The 23,119-nt window shown below is 36.1% G+C and overlaps 1 protein-coding gene across 1 annotated transcript in view; it reads left to right on the forward strand.

The window, feature by feature from the left end:
* HPR (hydroxypyruvate reductase) overlaps positions 1–23,119 on the forward strand; it is a 55,188-nt gene that overhangs the window by 16,076 nt on the left and 15,993 nt on the right. Inside the window, exons 4-10 of the mRNA XM_089800174.1 lie at positions 19,927–20,048; positions 20,232–20,313; positions 20,505–20,577; positions 20,885–20,976; positions 21,697–21,771; positions 21,868–21,975; positions 22,202–22,279. Of these exons, the coding sequence (XP_089656300.1) occupies positions 19,927–20,048; positions 20,232–20,313; positions 20,505–20,577; positions 20,885–20,976; positions 21,697–21,771; positions 21,868–21,975; positions 22,202–22,279 (630 nt within the window). The remainder of the gene's footprint in view (positions 1–19,926; positions 20,049–20,231; positions 20,314–20,504; positions 20,578–20,884; positions 20,977–21,696; positions 21,772–21,867; positions 21,976–22,201; positions 22,280–23,119) is intronic.

Genomic DNA, 23,119 nt, shown 5'->3' on the forward strand with positions numbered 1-23,119 from the left:
AACCATATAGACAATCATCACTCAAGAAGAGCAAAGCAAAGAAGTTGAGGCCTAGGTTTTATGGCCTCTACAGAGTGATTCGCAAGGTGGGTTAGGTTGCTTATGAGATTGAGCTTCCAGAGGGCAGTTGGGTGCATAATGTGTTTCATGTGTCGAGGCTTAAGAAAGCCATCGGTTAGAAAGTTGTGCCTTCTGCAGAATTGCCACCATTAGATGAGGAGGGAAAACTCGTATTGATTCTTGAGGCTATTCTGGCTACTAAGGAAAGGACTTTGCGAAACAGGTTGATTAAAGAATATTTAGTCTAAAGGAGATATCTGTCAGAGGAAGATGCTACTTGGGAGAGTGAGCAGGTGCTACAACAAACAGGACTGAGATTGCTTGAGGATAAGCAATTTCAAGAAGGGCAGACTGTAATGTCCCCATTTTTTGAGCAACTAAGTAGAGTTCTTAGCCTTCACGTTCTCCAAAGGCTAGGTGGAGAAATAAGAGGAAATTGATTAAATTAATTTCTTATAAAGTCATTAAATAAATTAAAATTAAAAGGTGACGTTATATTTAATTAATTTAATTAATTATTGTATTGCAAGGAGAAGCTTCTAGACAGTGCATTAATTATTGGAAAGGGGGAAGCCTCCAGTGATTTAATTTTCTAGAAGCACAATTAATTATTGTATTGCAAGGGAGGAGTTTCTAGAGAATGCATTAATTATTGGAAGGAGGAAGCTTCTAGTAAATGCAATTAATTAATATTTTATTTCCTTCTAGAAAGGTAAAGGAAAAGTATAAATAGAGGTGGGAGCTTCATTGTTTAGCATCGGATGATGGTGAATTGCATTTGATAGGAACTTGGATGTACAGTTTTGTTCTTGGCATTAGAGGACGTTCATCCTCTCTTGTGACATTTTAGATGTCATTCCCTTGGGGTTTGGCCTTTGGAATTCATTGCTATCAACTCTTTAACAGGCAGCTTGGACGCATTTCCAGCCATAGGCAGATTGGGTGTAATTAGTGAGTTGAACAGTTTGTTATGTATTTGATAATGCTGGAGTAATTAGTGAGTTGCTATGTATTTAATTTTATTAGTTTGAGAACTAATATTATTTCAGCAGTAGTTCAATTTTTAGTTTGCATGAATTCCTTTGTTTTTGTTCATGTTATGTGGTTTAAATCTATGCAAAGACATTACAATCTCTTTCAGCAATTGGTTTAGTTCTTGGGCATATCTAGGGTGCCCATTACAGTATTTGGTATATACTTTCCAAATAGCAGTCATCTCTCTAATATAGGACGAAGTATGGATAAACATGTCTCTTCATGGGACATGTCTATTCATTAGAATGTAATTAATATATTAACAAATAAATATTTCATATATTAATCTATATTATATTTTACACATATATAATATATATTTGCACTATAGTTTATCCAACTAAAGCTACCAATCATTAACACTCCCGTTTAGCTTAGAGAGGATAAACAAGATTCATACACAATATGAATAACATATTATCTTAATGTAAATAATGATTGCGAGAATGTCAACTCATATGACATCTGATTGATGCAACAATCATCAATACTCCCTCTTAGCTAGGGAAGATAAGTGGTATAATCATATTATATATCTCATGATCACATAACACATGATATGAAGTATCATCTAACAAATAATACCTAGTTTTACATATCACCTAACATCATGATATGAGGAATCACCTAACATGTGATACCTAGTTTTACATATCACCTAACTTGTGATATGAGGAATCACCTAACATGTGATACCTAGCTTTACATATCACCTAACTCGTAATATGAGGAATCACTTAACACTTGATACCTAGTTTTACATATCACCTAACTCGTGATATGAGGAATCACTTAACACTTGATACCTAGTTTTAGATATCATCTCAATATGATATTAGAGATACGGTTTGACCAAGAATAACAAGTCTCATGATATTCGTGCCATAACTCAAAATTTGTTCAAAGGTAATGTGAACTTACCATAGGAACATTCATAATCTAATGTGATTGGTTTTAGCCATCACACGTATGTCTATCATGATAGAAGATTAAGTTATTGTAAGATTGTCATCTTCCAGTAACATCAACAAATACAAGTGATAATCATTTGGAATATTACAATAATAGATAAGTCGTCTATATTAGTTAATGGTTATCTATTGTAAATATCTAGTTAGCTTTAGTTTTCTTTCGTCTTTTGCTTTCTCTAGAATAGAATGTTTCTATTTTTTACGACTGTTTCCAGAGGAAACATCTTTTCATTCTTTTTGTATAAATTGACCATCTGGTCTCTGTTAATAACAAGCAATTTTTTACCAATTACTTCTGTAATATGGTATCATAGTCTATTTCTTAATTTTTTTGAAAATTATAATTTCTTTTTCCGAAATTATTAGAGCCTATTTTCGTAATTATTCTATGATACTTGCTTCGTAATATCAAAACCGTGGACTTTTTCTGGGTGTTTTTGTGGATATAGCAGTCATTATCTTGGAAAATTGTGGATTTTTTCTGGGCATTTTCGTAGATTTTTTCTTACGTTTTTTCTTGGAAACTCACGGCTTGCATCCACTAGAGACCTCGTCTACTCTCTGGCAGCGACAGTCTGAAAAATGCCTGCAAAAAAAAACGAGTCTTGTTTTTCTAGAGCTGCAAAACGTTTGCTGAAAACATGTCTTTTATATGCCAAAATCATTGTTGTAGTGCCGTTTTTTGTTGAATCCAGCATTTACGACCCTTTTTGACAACAAATCTTCCATAATAATGTCGTGAATGATCTGATACTATTGACCTCCATAGCTGCCGCATATGGTTTTCTTTGAAACCCTAGCTTTTTGACCTCAGAATTTTTTTTGATCAGAGATTCTTGGTGGGTTTTTTGAGAGCTCAATTGGGTTGTTTGTTTTTTCTAGGTGTCTTGATTTTCAAGCCAGCGGATCTAGAAAACGATAACATATTCTTTTTCGGTTTTTCGAGCTCTCTTCTGAGTCACTCTCCGATTTTTCTAGGTCTTTTGTATTTTTGCCTCGAAGAACGTGCCTTCACAGATTTTCACAGTTTTTTTATTAAAAAAAATGTGCCATGGCATCTCTGACAAATATTCTGCATAACTCCAAATTCAATGGTCAAAATTATGGCACCTGGAACTAGTAGATCATCGCAATTTTTGAATATTGGAACACCGATCAACTTGTTCTGGGTGTTACGAAGTGTCCGACTTCTCCAAGTCCTGATCAAGATGGGATCTAAATAATCGAGAGGCAGTAATGCTTCTCAAATTATCTATGGCTGATGATCAACATTCTCAGATTCCATTCGGCAAGATAACTGTTGAGATCTGGACACATCTCAAAGGTCTTCATGAGACTTCTGACAAAAGCAGAGCCTTCTTTCTGAAAAACACTCTTCTTTCTATTGTCATGGATGAGCACACCTTGCTCCAGGCACACTTGAATTGGATTTAGGAAATTCGTGATCAGTTACTTGCCATCGGTCGCAAGATGGAGGATTATCACTCTTCGGAGTTTACCAAAATCCTATAAGCATTTTATCGAGACTCTCAACATCACATCTTCTGGTGTTGATTTGAAGTTCACTGATCTTTGCACACTGTTGCTTCAGCAAGATCGGTGGAAACAACGATTCGGTAGTAGCTCCAGTTCCACCTCCACAGAACAAGCCTTTGTTGCGAAATCCTGTCAGAAGGATAAAAGCAAGTTTCAGTAGCCATCTCAACAGAAGTCTTTTGCTCTAGCATCAGATGGTTCTCAAAAGAAGAATATTCAATGCAACTACTACCACAAGTTTGGACACATGAAGGTTGAATGTCGGAAAAGCTTGGCTGCCTAGTCTAAGCAATCAGGTTCGCAGCCCAAAGTGAACAGTTCAGAGCACACTGAGCGGGTGAAATCTGCCTTTATGCCTTCATGGCTAAAAGACCTGTAGATCATGTGAAGTCGTCTGCTTGGTACATTGATTCAGGTGCCTCTCATCATTTCACTCATCGTAGAGACTGCTTTACTGACTACTAGCCTTATTCAGACTGTTATTTTTGGTGGCGGAGAAGAGTACACGGTTGTCGGCAAAGGCAACATTTAGGTTCAGTCTGTTGGGTAGAATCTTGTATTCCTTGATGTGTACTATGTTCCAGGGATGGAACTAAATCTACTCTTAGTCAGTCAGTTGCTGCGACATTCTCCACACTTGGCAGTCACCTTCAGTTCACAGTAGTGCACCATCATTGATTAGGCAACTAAGTCTACTGTTGCAGTGGGTCTTGAGGATCATGGTCTTTTCAGACTTATTGATTCTGGCGATTCTCAGGACTTAGCTATGGCTGCTCGGTGGTCTTTTGATAGCACACTTTGGCATCAACGATATGGGCACTTAAATGTGCATTATCTCTCACAATTTGCTCGGGATGAGCTTGTTCTTGGATTGCCAAAGATTCAAACTGAACAACTTGGAGTTTGTGATGCATGCCAGGTTGGGAAGCAACATTGCATACCTTTTATTAGTGGCAACTCGTGGTGAGCTTCTTAGATACTTCAACTTGTACATGTCGATATCTGCAGCCCTATGGCCACTCCTCCTGTTCTTGGGTCCAAGTTTTTACTGTTGTTTGTTGATGATTTCAGTAGAAAAATGTGGGTATATTTCCTTAAAAAGAAATTAGATGCATTTCCTGTATTTTGGAAGTTTAAACCTTTAGTTGAAAAAGAGTTTGGGAAATCTATTATTACTCTTAGATCAAACAATGGGGGGGAATTTTGTTGTAATGTTTTCTCTAGCTTCTTGGATACACATGGCATCAAACGCCAGTTAACCACACCCCATACGCCACAACAGAACAATGTAGTTGAATGTCAAAACAGGCCAATTAGCTAGATGGCTCAATCCATGCTCAAACACAGACATGTTTCGAAGCAGTTTTGGGCAGAAGTGGTTAACACTGCAGTTTATCTGTTGAACCGATCACCCACAATGGCGGTCAAAGGTAAAACTCTGGAAGAGGCCTGGTCAGGTCGTAAGCCCAGAATCAGTCATTGAAGGTTTTTGGCTCCCTTGCTTTTGTTTGGATCCCTGATGCTTCATGCACCAAGTTGGATGCCAAGAGTCAGAAACTCATGCTTGCTAGACATAGAGGTCTTCACAAGGCCTACCGCCTAATCGATGTTGAGACATCTTGTCTCATCTACAATCGTGATGTAGTCTTTGATGAGCAGCGAGGACCTTTCATGCATGTTTCTCTTGTTCTTGATCCAACAGACCAGCCTATGCAGGCTCATGATTTGGGAGTTCGACTTCCATTAGGTCCACTTGATGGGAGGGCTCCAGTAGCTCCTGCAGCTCAAATTATACCAGTGATACCTGTACAGGGACCTCCGGCTTCTCCTGCAGGATCACCTCACTTTGTAGATGCTTTACCCGAGTTTGATATAGATTCTTCTGATGAGGATCCTGCTGATCAAGCATCTCTTTGTACTAATGTTGGTCATTCTCCTATCCGACCTAAGTGGTGGGCTAAGACACTTGCTGATCTTCGTGATGATGAGCTCATTGATGGGAGAACTGCTTGGAGAAAGAGAAAAACTACAGATTCTGTTAACTTTACTCTCATGGCCAACATTCACAGTGTGTTTGAAGCTCAAACATATTCTGAGGCTAAAGGAATTCTAGAGTGGGAACAGACCATGACATTTGAACACCAAAGCCTGTTGAAGAACAACACATGGGTCCTTTCTGATCTTCCACCAGGGAAGAAACCCATTGGCTGCAAATGGGTCTACAAAATCAAATACAAATCGGATGGTACTTTGGATAAGGACAAAGCTTGTTTAGTGGCGAAGGGCTTTTCTTAGCATCAGGGCATTGATTATGAGGAGACCTTTGCTCCTACTGCAAAGATGAGCACCATCAGATTAGTCCTAGCCATAGTAGCACAGTTTGGCTAGAAGGTCCATTAGGTGGAGGTTAAGAGTGCTTTCTTGAATGGTGATCTCCATGAAGAGGTCTACATGATGCAGCCTCTTGGTTTCAAGGTTGCTGGTAAAGACCATCAGGTTTTCAGATTGGTAAAAGCTCTCTATGGCTTGAAGCAGGGCCCTCGGGCATGGTACATAAAAATTGATAAGTACCTCAGTGATCAAGGCTTCAAGAGGAGTTCTTCAGACTCAAATCTGTACATCAAGATTATTGACAGTGACATCATCCTTCTGGTTATTTATGTGGATGATCTAATCATCATTGGCAGTTCAGCATCTTTGATTCAGAGAATCAAACAGAATTTATGCCAATCTTTTGATATGACTGACCTTGCGCTCATGCATTATTGCCTAGGTGTTGAAGTTTGGCAATAGTCTTCTGGTATATTCATCTCTCAGTCCAAATATGCTAGGGCCTTGTTAGACAAATTCCATATGTAGGATTGCAAACTTGCATCTACACCTATGTAGAAAGATCTCAAGTTATCAACAAAGTTTGATTCTCCTTCTGTTGATGATACTACATACAGGCAACTAGTAGGCAGCCTTATTTACTTCTCTGCTACTAGGCCTAATATTAGCTACGCAGTCAGCTATATTTCACGCTTTATGACAGCTCCTAAGGCTGACCATTGGATGGCAAAAAAGTGTGTTTCATTATGTGAAAGGCACTTCAGATTATGGACTTTTGTACTCTCAAAGTTCTAATCCTAAACTCAATGAGTTTACAGATTTAGATTGGGTAGGCTTTTTTGATGATAAAAAGTCAACATCTAGATATGTGTTCAGTTTGGGATCCGGTGCAGTCACATGGATCAGTAAGAAGCAACAGGCAGTTTCTCTCTCCTCTACAGAGGCTAAATACAAAGGGACTGTTAAGGTAAGATGTGAAGCTATTTGGCTTCGTTAGATGCTTGGGGATATGCAGATGTCACCAGCAGGACCAACTACTCTGTTTGTTGATAATGAAGGCATTATCAAGTTAGCATGAAATCTAGTCTTCCATGAACGAACCAAGCATGTGGATGTTCACTGTCATTACATGTGACAGCTGGTTGAAGACGACACTATAGATTTGCAGTATATTCCTACCACAGATTAGACTGCAAACATTCTCACCAAGCCTCTTGGTCTTGATAAGTTTGTCAAATCTAGAGGACAACTTGGTGTTCTAGATAGATTAACCATTAAGGGAGGTTATTGCAATAATAGATAAGTCATCTATTTTAGTTAATGGTTATTTATTGTAAATATCTAGTTAGCTTTAGTTTGCTTTCGTTTTTTGCTTTCTCTAGAATAGAATATTTCTATTCTTTATGATCGTTTCCTATGGCAACATCGTTTCATTCTTTTGTATAAATTGACCATCTAGTCTTTGTTAATAACAAGCAATCTTTTACCAATTACTTGTGTAATATGGAAGTCGTCATTTCCTCATGATTTACATAGGGCCCATAAGGCATTAAATGATTTCATTAGTATACTGTATAATAATCAAGTAAATCAAGTTTACCTCATAAGTGTTTCACTTTCAATAGTGAAACTCCCTCGCAATCATTATGATCAAGATCTAAGTTGCCGGTTCAGATTCTGGTATGGATGTGGATTCGAGATTCAGGTTTGAAATTCGTCCAAATATTTTTGGGATTGGGTTCGGATTTGACTTGGGTTCGTTCGTACCAAAACATATCTTTTAAAATATATATATGTGCGTGTGTATTCAAGAAAAAATAAGTTCATAAACCACTTTGCTAATAGCAAAGCAACGTAGAACAATACACCACCATATCTATGTTTCAATATAATAGGATACTAATTGCATCATTTAGCCATACATACAACATCATACATTTGCTTGGTTGCATGCATAGGACATATTTCCATATCAAAGGACAGTTTAAGAATGAAAGGAATCATCAAAAGATATGTGCAAATAGAGGACTTCTAACCAAGCTAGTTCAAAAGTTGAGATTCAGATTTGAAGCCCTGGATTTAAAGAATATATCATAGTTTTTAAAAGAAATTCCTCTATAATTGTCAATTTGGACTTCATCAATTGTCAATTTGTATTTCCTCTATAAGCAAGTTTTCATTTTCACTCACAAATGCATAAATGACATATAAACCATATTTTTTGGTCTTTTTAGTGGTCACTTTTAGGGTTGGGTGTAATGTCCCTTTCTGGGGACATTAGAAATATTGAGGGGGTCATCTCTATAATATTAAAATTTACTAGGAGAGCTGAAACTTCATTAATTAAAAGTCAAATTAATATTCCAAGTGGGCAAAAGGGGACAAGGAGAGATAAGATGAAAAGACAGAAAGGTAGTCAAAGAGTCACAACTATGAGAATAAAAGGAGAAGAGATCCTTTCATTCAATATGCTTGATTTACTATTCAGATTTTCAATTCTCTCTTGTGAGAGTTTTCAGAAAGCTTCAGCTTTCAGCCAGTGTGAGGACGTAGCCCCTCGTGCAGGCAGGCAGTGGACGAAAACCCATTGGCAGGGGAGATATCATTTTAGGTGTCTCGGTTGCGCTTACAGGTTCTTCTCTTTAGTTTTCCAATCTGATTGTAGAACTGTGTTTAAGATTGGATTTATAGTTGTTGGTTATTGTATTGCTGTTGTATAATACAATAACGTCTTAAGAGTTGTTTGGAAGTTGCTGATTATATTACAACTACTGGATTGTTGTGAGATTGCTGGTTTAATGCTTTTGATTTGTGATGTATTCTCTTATGCTTGAATCTTTAATATCATTTTGAAGACAATTTTATTGGCGAAAGTTCGGGTTTACCTTGCTGCCCGTATTTTCATCTGCATGCGGGTATTTTTCTGAATGTGTTATTTAATGAGTTCTAACAAATACCTATCTGAAATATTATTTGTCATTCACATTGTTGGTTATTTGTTATTTGGGTTCATACTCTGAGGTTCACTTTAAAAAAAGGGGGAAATAGAGAAATTAGGTTCAAGACAGTACCAGTATTGGTATGGGTCATTATAGTGGTATCAGAGCCAAGGGTCCTGCCATCTTGTGGAATTTAGTCAAAAAATATTAATGAGAGATTCTTTTTATCTGAAACGTATTTTCAAAAAGGGTTGATTTAAGACAAATCTACAGCAAAGATTATAATTAGCCCAAAGGAAAGTATTTAGAGTACAACGTTATGGGAATATTACTTTGCAGAGTTGGTGGCAAAAGTGAGAATCTTGAAATGTTGTGTGATATCATGAATGTTTGGAAATATTGAGTTGAAGTTCACAACCGACTGACTGAGTGACAATCTGAATGTTGAAATGAGTTTCTATTCACCTTAACTTTTGAAATCAACACACAATGTCATTCATTGGGTTTAGAATGGAATTGTAGAGCAGCGAGCTATGTGAAAGATTCAGATTTTCTAGATTTCACATTGACATATTTGAATTGTAGTCCATTTAACATTAGAGTTCAGCCTATTGATGATGTGCAGACCAAGATACTTCTTCTATCTATTCTTACTGCAGAGATAGAACAAACCTTTGGCAGAAGAACAAATTCGGAGCCTTTGGTGATTAGAAGGGAAAGTAACCTAGCTTATTGCACTAAGATTATTTCTGCAGCCTCCAGATAGGGTCTACATAATCAAAGCTTAGCCAGTTTGATTTTCTTCAAAGAAAACTTTTAAGGACTAACGTGATTCTTGAATGTTCTACAAACTTGAGAACAATCTATAGAAGGAAAAGATAAGAAGTAACAAGTCAGGCTCAGGAGGAGGAGAAGACAAAACAAATGCTTGTCATAAGAGTGCAGGACTCCAGCCAATCCATTTATATCTGTTTCGGAATGCTGCCCTCGACGTGGCAAATAAAAGTGAACAACGATTGCGACGGGAATCGAGACTTCAAGAAAAGATTATTGGTGCCTTGTATGTGAGCAACGCAAATATATTAATAGTGTATATTTGCCATGCAGCGGAAACAAATCGTTTGAGGACCCTGAAATATTTATTATCGTGGGACTAATTCAATCTGATGGGAGGCTATTATATGTTGCAGAGATTATTATCCTTGGACGGTTGTGGATAACACAGTCTGGGTCGAGTTGATTATTAAATTTAATCACTTGATTTAGTTGTGTTATTGGTAGGTCTACACATCCGAATACCAAATATTAGTTTTATCGAGCAGAGGGGAGATTATAGTCAAAAAATTTAATAGACTCCCGCCATTGGCTGTCATTTTCTGTAGCTGCTATTTGTGGGAAGGGTGTTACTGCAACCTCACATTCAAGATGTTATGAGCGTTTTCTTGTGGGAGCGACTCGTCATTGTAGTATATCGTAAGTTGGTGGTGTGAAAGGAGTATTGGGTCGACATTTGTTGTTTCCCTCTGACTCACATGCAAAGAAAATTGTCGGTTTGTATGTATGGATGATTGCAGAGGTTTCAAATACCCATCTAAATACGTAACTCATTAATCCTCAAATTCGTAACGACAACTGCAAGTGTAAGGTGTCAGACAATGTGCGTAACTGAAAGGGGAGCAAACAATTGGAATTTGTAACGCCAAGGAAAATGTGAAGTATATGGAGATCAAGAGCGAATTGGTTGAGACGTGCAAGGAGTTAACCGCAAATACAGTGGAGCCAAATTTTGTAGCAGAATGTTATCATAGCAGGAGCTTTCAGGTATCAAAAAACGTCAACATTGATGAAGTTGCACGACGTACAGATGGTTATAGTGGAGATGATTTGACCAATGTTTGTTGAGATGCATCCATGAATGGGATGAGGCGGAAGCTTGCAGGAAAGACTCGTGATGAAATAAAAAAATATGTCAAAGGAGGACACCGCAAAAGACCCCATCACCATGTCTGATTTTGGAGAAGCACTCAACAAAGTTGAAAGCAACATTTCTCCTTCTAATATAGAGTGTCGTGAGAAATGGTTTCAAGTGTTTGGTTCTTTCTAGAACATGGTATAGAGTGATATTTTAAATTTTTTTTGTAATCTACTATATATTTGCTTAATGTGTCACGACCATTGATTTTTTTTCCATGCTCGAAGACATTGTCAAAAGCAAAAGATTTTGATTTTTTTTCTGCTTGAGGTACAACAACTCAGAAATAGGTGAAAAACTTTAGAGAAGAAATTGTGGAATCAAATCCTCAATTGTGACCTTGCAAACATGCATGTGCTTTTCTGATATCTGATGACACAGAATATGGCTAACATAGAGTGATGACTGAGTTTTTAAGTGAGAGATTTGGAGAACCATGCAGAAGTGCAGGAGGCATTGTTGCCCAAGTTGAAAGAGCAGAAATATCAGGTGGCAAGAAAACAAACACCATTTGCCAATCTCAAAATCACACTTAATGAGTCAGGTTTCCTTCAAAAAGCCTTGGAAAATGTTGGAGACTGGCGTATTAAAGCAGTGAAACTACTGGAATCTGGAAATTTGCTCCTGCATAGTTAGAATGCATGGAATGTTGCTCATGATAACAATGAGGACAGTAGTAGTCTTATAGTGGAAGTTAAAGAACTGATTGCTTTCTTAAATTTTTTGTAAAAAGTGGTACAACACTTGGATTGGAATTAAATGAAATCACAAAGCTTAAGGAGGTTTCTATTGCATTGACATGGAACCTTAAGGCTCCTTTTTCCTCCATGTCTCCCTCAGTATAGGATTTTAACAGTCTCATAGGCGACGCAAGAAATCTACCTATTAGAGCTGGAGAATATAAATTATTAGAGAGCTCTTTGCTTGAGAGTAAACAGTGGCTTTCACAAGCATGATCAGCATGTAGTAGAGGTTACACTATTAAGCCCAGTTGTAATATTCTGAGTACTTGATTCTTGTTTGAAAGATGGCTCTATATCGGGTATGGAGTATGGTTTGCTAAGCATTGATCATCAGTCCACAACATCATGCAGATAATAACAGAGTGGTGACAGAGAATTTTTTATAGAGCATACAACAGCTGCTGAAGAACATTTTGAGTGTTACTGTAATCATTGTATTGGAAGAGAATAATGCATGACTATGGTAATTTATGTTCCTGAAATCTTCATTTTATCCAATGATTCTTCAGTGATATATTGGTTTTTAAGCATGTACAAAATTATAGGAAAATTTGTCGGCACTTTCGTAAGCTTGGATAATGTGAGTACTTCAAATTAGAGCTTTTGAGACATTCAATATCGATAAAACATAGCAGATTTCTTAATTAGGTTTCTAGCTCTTTGAGGAAGGTTAAATGTTTTAGCGCTGCTAGATTGACTGGACTACAAAATCAGGAAGGGATTAGAATAATTTCAAGAAGCTGCTATGAAGCCACACGAATCGTCAACCCAGAATTCAGATTCTGTTGTAAAAACTGAAATCCTCAACATCTACATGGATTATCAAAGACTCCTTAACTGAATTTAGAATGATCTATCATTCAATGATTGTATGGATTTTTATCTTGAGCAACTAAATGTGACTGATATGGCAAAATGAAAGTATTTGGAGTTGGCCCAGGATCTTTTTGCAAAGGAACAACACACAGGAGTGTGCGAAGAAATTTTGATAGATTAGAATTATCTTTTGGATCTTAAAATAAAGGAGCAGACAACTTCCAGAGATGGGCAACCTTCTCACGATCACATAGCAGATGATACACAAGGTGCAATTTTCTTTGTTGGTGAATTGGAGGTAAGCCTTGTCAAGCAGAATAATGAAGCAAATTGCACTCAAGATAATAGCAGTTTGGGACCTTGGCATCATAAAGCCTATATTCAGGATACTCAGAACGTGAATTTAGAGGAATAACTGAAGATGACACTGCAAGACAATGAATAGTTTCAGCAGGGAGATAATGAAATACATGCCTTACAGAATTAGCTGAAGGTTAATGAAGGTAGTATTGTAACTTCTCTGATACGTTACGACAACACTCATAAATTGGTGGAAGATCTATACAGAAAGGTTCAAAAGGGAGTGGAAGGAGATTGGCTTGTTGCTAACCTGCAGGCTAAGTCACAAGGTTCGTGTTCGAGTTCGAGTTCGACAATTATGAAGTTTGAATGAAATTCGACAAAGCAAAAAAATCGAAAAAAATTCGATATTAAATTCGCCTTATAAAATATCAAAAAATTATAATTTTATATATATATATATATATATATATATATATAAAATCTTTAAAAATGTTTATAAATTCCACACAAACAAATTTTCTATTCAAATCTACAAAACAAAAAGATATAAGCCATAAAAAAAAGTGTGAAATAAATCATATGTTTAAATTTTTAAAATATAACAATAGAAAATCAACTAAATTATCCTTACTAACAATTTAATAAACAAAATTAAAATTAAAAAATAATATTCTTATTTAATTTTATACATAAAAAATACTGAAATAAAAAAAATATTAATAATCATGACTAAACGTACAAAACATTAATATATTACTGATTAAAAGTAAATAAAATGTGTAAAAAATTAATTTTTTTTTAAAAACAATATATAAAATATTTAACTTTAACAAAAGTAATAAAAATATTATATATTATAAGACACGTTGAGACTTATAATGACATTTCACAGTTGAAAAGTATTAATAAAAAATAATATACTTCAAACCTAAAACAACAAAATGAAAACCTCATAAATATTTTACAATGCTATCGTCGGTGACTGGGCGTGTCTCAAAACAGCGGAGCTACTTCAGATTCCAAAGATGGACCGTAGTTTTAGACGCTTCTGCGGCCGGTCTAGGTTGACGATAGCTGAGGATGAATGAGAACTTCAGAAGCCAGAGTTTGTTTCGATGCTACCCTCAGATGCATATTGTTCTATGTAAAACGACAAGGCAACTATTGGCATACAAATTTTTTGACGAATTTAACGATTTCTTTTCGGTTTTTTGGGGGTTCGCCGAATTTCGAATCTGAAGCCGAAAATTCGGCGAACCCTGTGACTTAGCCTGCAGGTGATCATGACAGCTCTTGAGACTATGAAATCAGATTATTTGCATTTGCTTTCCGACAGGGATAACATTCTTAAGGTTGCTGAAATTCATGTTGGTCAGCTAGATGAAGAAAGGAATGAGATTATGGAGCTCAAAAAGGAGCTCAAGGATTCTCATGAGGCATTAGATGATGCTCGATTTTCTCTTCAAGGAGCAGAAAATGAGATCAAGGTCATGAATCAATCTTGGGAACACGAGGACAGAATGAGACGGGAATTTTTCCTAGAAGTCATCGATGAACTTGAGAGCATTCAGCAAACTTATGACTTGGATAGCTGCCCCAAATGATTAAGTAGCAAAACTTTAGATCGCTTTCAGTTGATAGATAACCCCTTGTTTGAAGTGGCTGCTGATTGGACGTCCAATAACCCACTTTTTATGATAGATGAGGGAGTTTCTCTTGTTTGCCTTGAGGAGGAAGAAATTGATTTCAGACCTTGGAATACTGATTCAGATCCTGACAGTGATTCGGGGACTCAGTTTGGGAATGATGAATCAACTTCTGTTGCTTATTAGTTGATCAACCCCAACATATTTTCTGATTCCAACCTGCTCAGAAGTTGGGTGATTTTCCTTCTCAGTAATTCTTGGTGGAGTAGCTATGTGAGAAATGTGGTTATATTTTCAACATCTTTCAATTTTTATAGCACCTATATGCTTGGGAGTTCTCCAGGTTGATGACAATACTATTGGTTTTGATGTCCTTGAGATAGTGGTTTTAGCTTATGAGCAACTCATTTCCTACATCACCCATTTAGGGTAGGTCTTTACACTCTATTGGGTTACACATGGACCTTTGATATGCTTCTACCTCATCATAGCATTAGAATGACATAACAGAGTTTGGGATCCAGGTGTTGGCAAATTGTATCTATGGTCGAATGAGGATTTTATTGTGGTTATGGTGCTGATCCATGCTGATCAGTTTATAGGTGCAGGTGTCGAGTTCTTCCAGAGAGTAATATGGGATCTAGGAACCCAGTTGATAGGTGGTTTACAGCGTGACACCTTGCTTTACAGTTTGGCCGGATTTGTTTTTAGTTCAGGCCACAGGGTCAACTGTAGATTCATATGGGATCTTGGTATAATTGCTTGAGGGCAAGCAATCTCAAGGAGGGGAGACTTGTAATGTCCCTTTCTGGGGACATTAGAAATATTAAGGGGGTCATCTCTATAATATTAAAATTTACTAGGAGAGCTGAAACTTCATTAATTAAAAGTCAAATTAATATTCGAAGTGGGCAAAAGGGGACAAGGAGAGATAAGATGAAAAGACAGAAAGGTAGTCAAAGAGTCAAAACTGTGAGAATAAAAGGAGAAGAGACCCTTTCATTCGGTATGCTTGATTTACTATTTAGATTTCTAGTTCTCTCTTGTGAGAGTTTTCAGAAAGCTTCAGCTTTTAGCTAGTGTGAGGACGTAGCCCCTCGTGCAAGTAGGCAGTGGACGAAAACCCATTGTCAGGGGAGATATCATTTCAGGTGTCTTGATTGCGCTTACAGGTTCTTCTCTTTAGTTTTCCAATCTGACTATAGAACTATGTTTAAGATTGGATTTATAGTTGCTGGTTATTGTATTACTGTTGTATAATACAATAACGTCTTAAGAGTTGTTTGGAAGTTGCTAATTATATTACAGCTACCGGATTGTTGTGAGATTGCTGGTTTAATGCTTTTGATTTGTGATGTATTCTCTTATGCTTGAATCTTTAATATCATTTTGAAGACAATTTTATTGGCGAAAGTTCGGGTTTACCTTGCTGCTCGTATTTTCATCTGCATGCGGGTATTTTTCTGAATGTGTTATTGAATGAGTTCTAACAAATACCTATTTGAAATATTATTTGTCATTCACATTGTTGGTTATTTGTTATTTGGGTTCATACTCTGAGGTTCACTTTTAAAAAATGGGGAAACAGAGAAATCAGGTTCAGGATAGTACCAGTATTGGTACGGGTCATTACATTGGGAGGATTGAATAAACCAAATTAGGCAAAAAAACCATTTAAAAAAGTAAAAACAATTTGTTTTGAGACCAAATTCAGCTCGGGTTTGACTGTTGGACAGTGAACTCTTCAAAATTCGCTCTGAATTCTGCCCAGATTCCTCTGATAGATTTTGCAGCAAATTTGTGGCTCTCTAGGAGAATTGGGCGAGAATTTGACAAGGATCAGACTTTGGACAGAATTGAACCAGACTTTGAGGGTTGCTAGAGAGAATCTGGTAACTTAGATCGAGATTGTCACAAGTTGACTAAACCCATTTGCTCCCTCTGAAGCTCGAGTTCATTGACATTTAGACCTCTTGAAGATGCCAGACTCCCTTTGAATTTGAATTCCACATGCTTTCGTCCTTGTGTTTCAAATATTTCCTTTCATAAGGTGAGCTCATATAGGAAATATAACGCATGAATCAATTTTCATCCTCCATTGAATATTTATCGCTTTGACTTTCATTGATGTTAAAAACCATGTTTCTTATCAATCGTGATAACTTATAATTGTCGTTATCTATCAGATCTTGTATCAAGCTGAAAGATGCGTTCATATGCGTTCTGTAGTATGTACCATCCAAGAGGACTTAAAAGACCACGATGCATAGCAGCCAATCGTTACTGGGTAGTATTTCTTCAAATGAGACCGCTTGGTGCACCCGACTGTGCTTAAATGACTAGGCACATACCCTTTTCCTTTTGAATTTTGTGATGTTTGTGGAGACAACATCGGATCATGCTGAAGCATTCGCAAATAATTTGAGGGTCAATACACTGATTTACTCCACAGAAAGATAAGGAAGCAACACACACATTGATGATTTTACTTTGCACAATATCTGTACTGAGTGCTCATCGTCTTCTTCTCCTTAATCGCACAACCATTAGAAAGGAGACAATAATCTTTATATTATTGATTGCTAATTAAGTGGAAACTCGATTGCTTCCGCCCTAAATATTATTTTCCTTAGGTGATCATTATATTTTTCAAAAAACTCCTTATTCATTGATATGCTTCCGAGGTAGAGATCGGGATTTTCTCACTCAGGTGTGTGTGCTAGATCAATGCCAATCAATCTCACTCACCAATGGATGCCACCAATGCTCGTATGCCCAATCTCCGATATCTTTTCAAGAAATGCAATATAGTGCCGCAAGTCAGCAACTATCAAAGGTGATAAGTCAGATCACACTCAAAGGTAGAACCCACGTGCTGGTTGGATGAGAACATTGACACAGATCTTATTAGAGTTTTGTGGAGATGGAGGTGCAAAAGAGCTTGCAACCCACATAGAGTATTGTTGATGTTCTTCTCCCCCTGTGCTGAGAACACTTCTAAATTGCTTGCAATGTCTTCCAATGATGAATAAATTAAGTAATGTCCCAGATATATTTGTTCCTCTATATTCCTTTTGACTGGATAGTCAAATCATTCATAGATTGGATGTTGTGTAACTATAAGCACATTTGCAGCCTGACTCTGATACCATGTTGAGTTTTCCGGATCTGCTGCAAATGTAATAGTACTGCCATTGTATTTGGTATATACTTTCCAAATGACAGCCCTCTCTCTAATATAGGATGAAGTATGGATAGACATGTTCTCTTCAGAGGACATGTCTATTCATTATAATGTAATTAATATAATGACAAATAAATATCTCATATATTTAATATATATTATATTAATGTATATTATATCTTACACTTATATATATATATATATATATATTTATTTGCACTATAGTTTATCCAACTAAAGCTACCAATCATTAACAAAAATGAAGAAAATAGAAAACTTGGTAGAGGTTTGAGTTAGTAGATAGGTCGGTCAAAATGAGCAACAATGAGCAATTGACATGTCTTCAATGCGCAGTCAAGTGTAATAGTCTTACAGCCAGTGACAATCAGGCAACACTTGATTTGACCGTTTTGCCAATAAGTGATTTCTTCTCAACTCCTCGTTGTCTACCACAACTTCATTGTTTCAAGTTAAAAGGTTAAAATGAATAAAAGACAAATTTTAAATTTATCGGTGTGAAAGGGGTGTATTACCTTGCTATCCTATTTGCATTAGTTACTTAAGTTTACATAGGGTACTCGTTCGATAGTTATCACTTTACATATGTCCTCAATACACAGTCAAATGTATGTGTTTTAGAGCCTGTGACAATTAGGCAGCACTGTTAATTTGACGTTTTCTGCCAATAAATGACTTCTTATACATTCTCATTGTTGTCCACTACAACTTCATTGTTTTAAGTTAGAAGGTTAAAATGAATTAAATACACATTTTAAATTTTTGGTATGAAAGGGGTGTATTACCTTGCTAGTTCATCATCTAAATCCTATTCTCATTAGTTACTGAAGTTTACTTAAGATACTCATAGGATAGTAATCACTTTATGTCTAAAGTCGTAAGATTAAGACACCTCATAATCTAATGAAATTCTGTCTGATCTTGGTCTATTCAACCAAGGAGTTCCCTTTGTAATTTTGAGTTAGATCATCATAGTATGTTGGCATCCTTTGATAGAATAGAATTAGTCTTTCATATCTGATCTCTCTTGTGCTTTAATTGAAGCTTCTAGATCTTTGGTGGCTAAGATCTTAATCAAATATTGCATTCTATGCTAACTCTTGCATGTTATCAGAGCTTGGGGATTGTTTCTTGCTAGTCTTTATTGAGAGATCTAGGTTGCAAATCTTGATAGATCTTGAAACGTTGAGATGCTCTTGCATTGAATGATGCCTTGGAGAATGAAAAAAAATCTGATAAGCTACCAGATTTGGGGTGTTTGTATTGCAGGCTCATTTGGAGCTTGTTGGTGCAAATTTGAGATCACCATTGAGTTTGGGGTCTCTAAGAAAGCTTAGTCTTTTTATTTGTCCAAAATGGACATGTGAGGTCAGATCTTCATGGGTTTCTATATAACTAAGGGGTTCCTTGTGTATTCTCAGTTAGTCATCTCATTGTACATTTGCATCTTTTGGTTGTATAGAGTTATTCTCTTGCATTTGATCTTTCTTGTGCTTTCATTGAAGCTCCTGGATCTCAGGTGGCTACAATCTTTAGTTAAATATTGCATGGTGTGGAGCATTCTAGACCAATTATTACATCCACTTGTAATGAAATAATTTGCACAAAAGAGGAATATATTATGAAATATTCTGGAACTCTTGATAATAACTGAGAGTAGTAAGCCACTTCATTTTAGTAAACCAAAACTTGGTGGACAGTTGAATTAGTGGAATGGTCTATGAAAAGGAGAAACAAGAAGTGTCATATGTTTTCAGAGTGTGATCAAATATATGTGACTTAGAGCCTATGCCAATTAGTCGACACTACTTATTTGACCTTTTCTGCAGATAAATGATTTCTTTTAGACTTGTTATCTGCCACTTCTTCATTGTTTTGGCTAAAAGGTTAATATGAACACAAAAATAAAGGGTTAGGATTTTCACTTTTGCCTACTCAAAACGTTGGATTTTTTTTTATATAATGTCCAACTTCTGAATTACCATGGAATCTACCTGGAAATGCCGCATTGATAGTGCATTTTCTTGCATTCAGCAAGAGAATGTTAAAAACATCTGGCCCTCCAAATTCCTGAAGCCTGTTCAATTCCACGGGGATTTTGGGCATTACCTTCCAGGACATACTGGATCTAGAATCAGCAGAGATATTGGCTGGTTTGGTGACTATCTTTAGGATTTTAATTTTAATCTCTGGTTTGAATAATAAGCTTTTGTCATGTTCATGCCATCTGAGAATGGTTAGCAAGTCTCAGTATGTAATCAATTATAATTAATTTTTAATATAATGCAAAATGTTTTTACTATTGACAAAAATGAGAAATGATTTTTTGGGTTTATTTAATCACTGTCATAAACCTATTTGTCATTTGGCAGGGTGTTCTAACAGAAACAACTGCTGAGTTGGCAGTAGCTTTATCTGTAGCAGCTGCTAGAAGAATTGTTGAAGCAGATCAGTTTATGAGAGCAGGCCTATATGATGGTTGGCTACCTCACTTGTAAGTTATCTGAATTTATTCGTGTATTTTGAGACTCCCTCCTTTGAAAAAGAAGCAGTTACGTTGATGTGAAGAGTAATAGCCTTGTTTTGACGCAGGCCTTTATATAAATAGTCCTTTTCAGTAGTGTCTTCAAGATTTGTCTTGCATTGTTTACAATAAAATAATCCTATTGGATGGTAGATTTGTTGGAAACTTGCTCAAGGGACAAACTGTTGGCATTGTTGGTGCTGGAAGGATAGGCTCTGCATATGCTCGAATGATGGTATGACTATCTTATAATGATTTTGGATAGAATAGAATAGAATAGAAGCCGGCATTTGTAAAGTGATAGAGCTATACATAGCTAGTCCATTTCCAGTTCTGGTTTGTTAATTTTGAAAATTGAGTGGAATGGAAGGCAGTGAGAACAGTATTGCATACCCATATGCTTAATTTTATTGCTGTCTCTTTCAGGTTGAAGGTTTCAAAATGAACCTCATATATTATGATTTATATCAGTCGGTTCGACTTGAGAAATTTTTGACAGGTTGGGAGTTTTTGACTGATTTGCAGTCAATACATTAAGTGGCTTATTGATTAAATTAAAGCAATAAGGGTAGTGATTCTATATGATTTTTTATCTCTGAAGATAGCATTTTGCCGTGGAGTATATGTGCTTGCTAGAATTGTTTTTTCATTAGATGGACGTTATCCTGTTTGTCAGTCTAGACAACTTTTGTCAGTTTAAATCAGACTTCTAGTTTGAATGGAGATTTATAGATCCTCATATTGTTTTCTTGGTTGCTAGAGTTGTCCTTCTACTTTTGACTAACTATGTTGGTGGCTTTTGGCAGCTTATGGTGGATTTCTGAAATCCCAAGGTGAAACACCAATTACATGGAAAAGGGCACCCACTGTTGAGGAGGTGCTCAGAGAGGCTGATGTGGTTAGAGTCTTATCTGAAACACTGTCAAAATATTATAGATCGTAATCATTTGATTTGAGACTTGTTTATTAGACTATTTTTCAGACTGCTCATATGCTTACATATACTTAGATTATTTACAGATTGAAAATTTCTGTTTTAAAAAAATGCTATGACTAATATTAAAAGTTTACATGATGTGGAATTCAACATTGGCTCCTCCTTGGTGGATTGATACTTTTTAAAGTTTTAAGGATTTGTTTTCCAGATTATTGATAGTAGATACATTCTGGAATCGGCTCATTGCGGCTATTTTAAGATAGAATTCTGCCTACACCGCGTCATCAATCTTAGAATTTTTTAGGATGGTTACAGAAAGCATTATAATGCATTGTTTTTTACGACGTGTTCAGTATCCCAATCACCTTAGGCACACCCACTTTATGTGCATAACATAACCCTACAAGATTAAAAAGTAGTTACATTGGACTAAATTCTACCTATGTTTGTTTGAAGCCTGAATGTGTTTTTATTCCTTGCTAGTGCTTTATTTGATCTTTATATGGCATCTTTATCTTGCTTTATTTTCTTATATCAAGCTTTGGAAATATCTACCGAAGCCAAGATATGTACACTATTTTTACTTCATTTTCTTACATCAAGATTTGGAAATACCTGTTGAAGGTAAGATATATAGACTAGTTTATATTTTACCTTCTGATGTACACTGTTTTTTGACAGGTGAGCCTTCATCCTGTACTAGACAAGACTACTTATCACTTGATTAACAAAGACAGATTATCCATAATGAAGAAGGTAAGGTTCTTATTCTTAGTCTGTTTGGGTATGTGGAATCTAATTCTTGGCACCACATTTGAATGACTGAAATTCATACCATTTTCTGGATGGCAGGAAGCAGTTCTTGTAAATGCCAGCAGAGGTCCAGTGATTGATGAAGCGGCCTTAGTCGAGCATTTGAAAGCAAATCCAATGTTTCGTGTAGGACTTGATGTGTTTGAGGTGATTTAATTTTGCTATCAGATAAATTTTTTTAGACTACATTATCAGAATATTGATGTAGTCCAATGTAAAAAAATATGTTTAACTCCCAATTCAACCTTACCAATCATGAAATTGTACTTAGTGTAGAAGAAAAACCATCGTTTTAAAGTATTTACTGGTTTTGGATAAAATAATAATCCAAAAGCTTTTGATATTAAATCATTTTGTTCTTTGGTCTTTACAGGATGAGCCATACATGAAGCCGGGTCTTGCAGAGCAAAATAATGCAGTTGTAGTACCACATATTGCTTCAGCTTCAAAGGTTATTGCACAAACTCTTAGTATATTTTAAAACCATAATGATATGGGAAAAAAGTGAAGGTTCTGGTCACAGATAGTTTTCTAGTTGTCTCTAAGAAATTCATATAAAGTCTAAATAGGAATTTTAAGTATTGTTGTGTTACAGTAGTTAGCTTAGAAATATTGTGGGTCTGTGGTGTCCTATTATTTCTATTCACATTTTGTGGATGGAAGGTTATTTGATATTTTCAAGGATGTTAAGTCATCGATTCACCATATTATTGTATTTTTTGTTGTGACAACAGGCTCTAAAAAATAATTGTGATTGCACTTGTGACATATGCCATGGGTGCAATTGTCCAACGTGTCCTGTGCAGGGTAGTTTCTATCAGAGTTCATGGGTGTCAACACATCTTTGGGAAGCATTATGGGCCTCTTTTATTGTTATTTGTGCTTATTTTGCCTTTTCTATGTTCTGTGGGTGCTGTGAAGGAAGTGGCTTGCATGGGAAGTAATAGGCCATCAATTTTTTTAATTTTTAAAACGCTATAACCAAATAAAATGCTGTTTTTCCGAGTTCTGCTTAGCTTCTGTGAGTAATTAATAGTTGCTGTGGCATTCCGTTTTATTCAGTTATAGTGATTTAGTTTTTGTTGTACGCACATGAAACTTTAATATTTTGTCAAGTTTCTAAATTGAAGTCTGTTATTTACCTGCAAGTCACGATAAATTCTTGTCCAGTCTGCATTGCCATGTTGTCTTTTTGCCCTTTATTGAATGTTTTCATGAATGAGGATCTTGAAAACTTCCGTCATGGTAGAAGAAAGAAGTTTTTCAAGAATAAGATCAAGGATGCACTTGG

The sequence above is a fragment of the Cupressus sempervirens genome, chromosome 9, assembly GCF_028749045.1.
Source record: "Cupressus sempervirens isolate cs-2001-9-10 chromosome 9, ASM2874904v1, whole genome shotgun sequence".
Classification (NCBI taxonomy): Eukaryota; Viridiplantae; Streptophyta; class Pinopsida; order Cupressales; family Cupressaceae; genus Cupressus; species Cupressus sempervirens.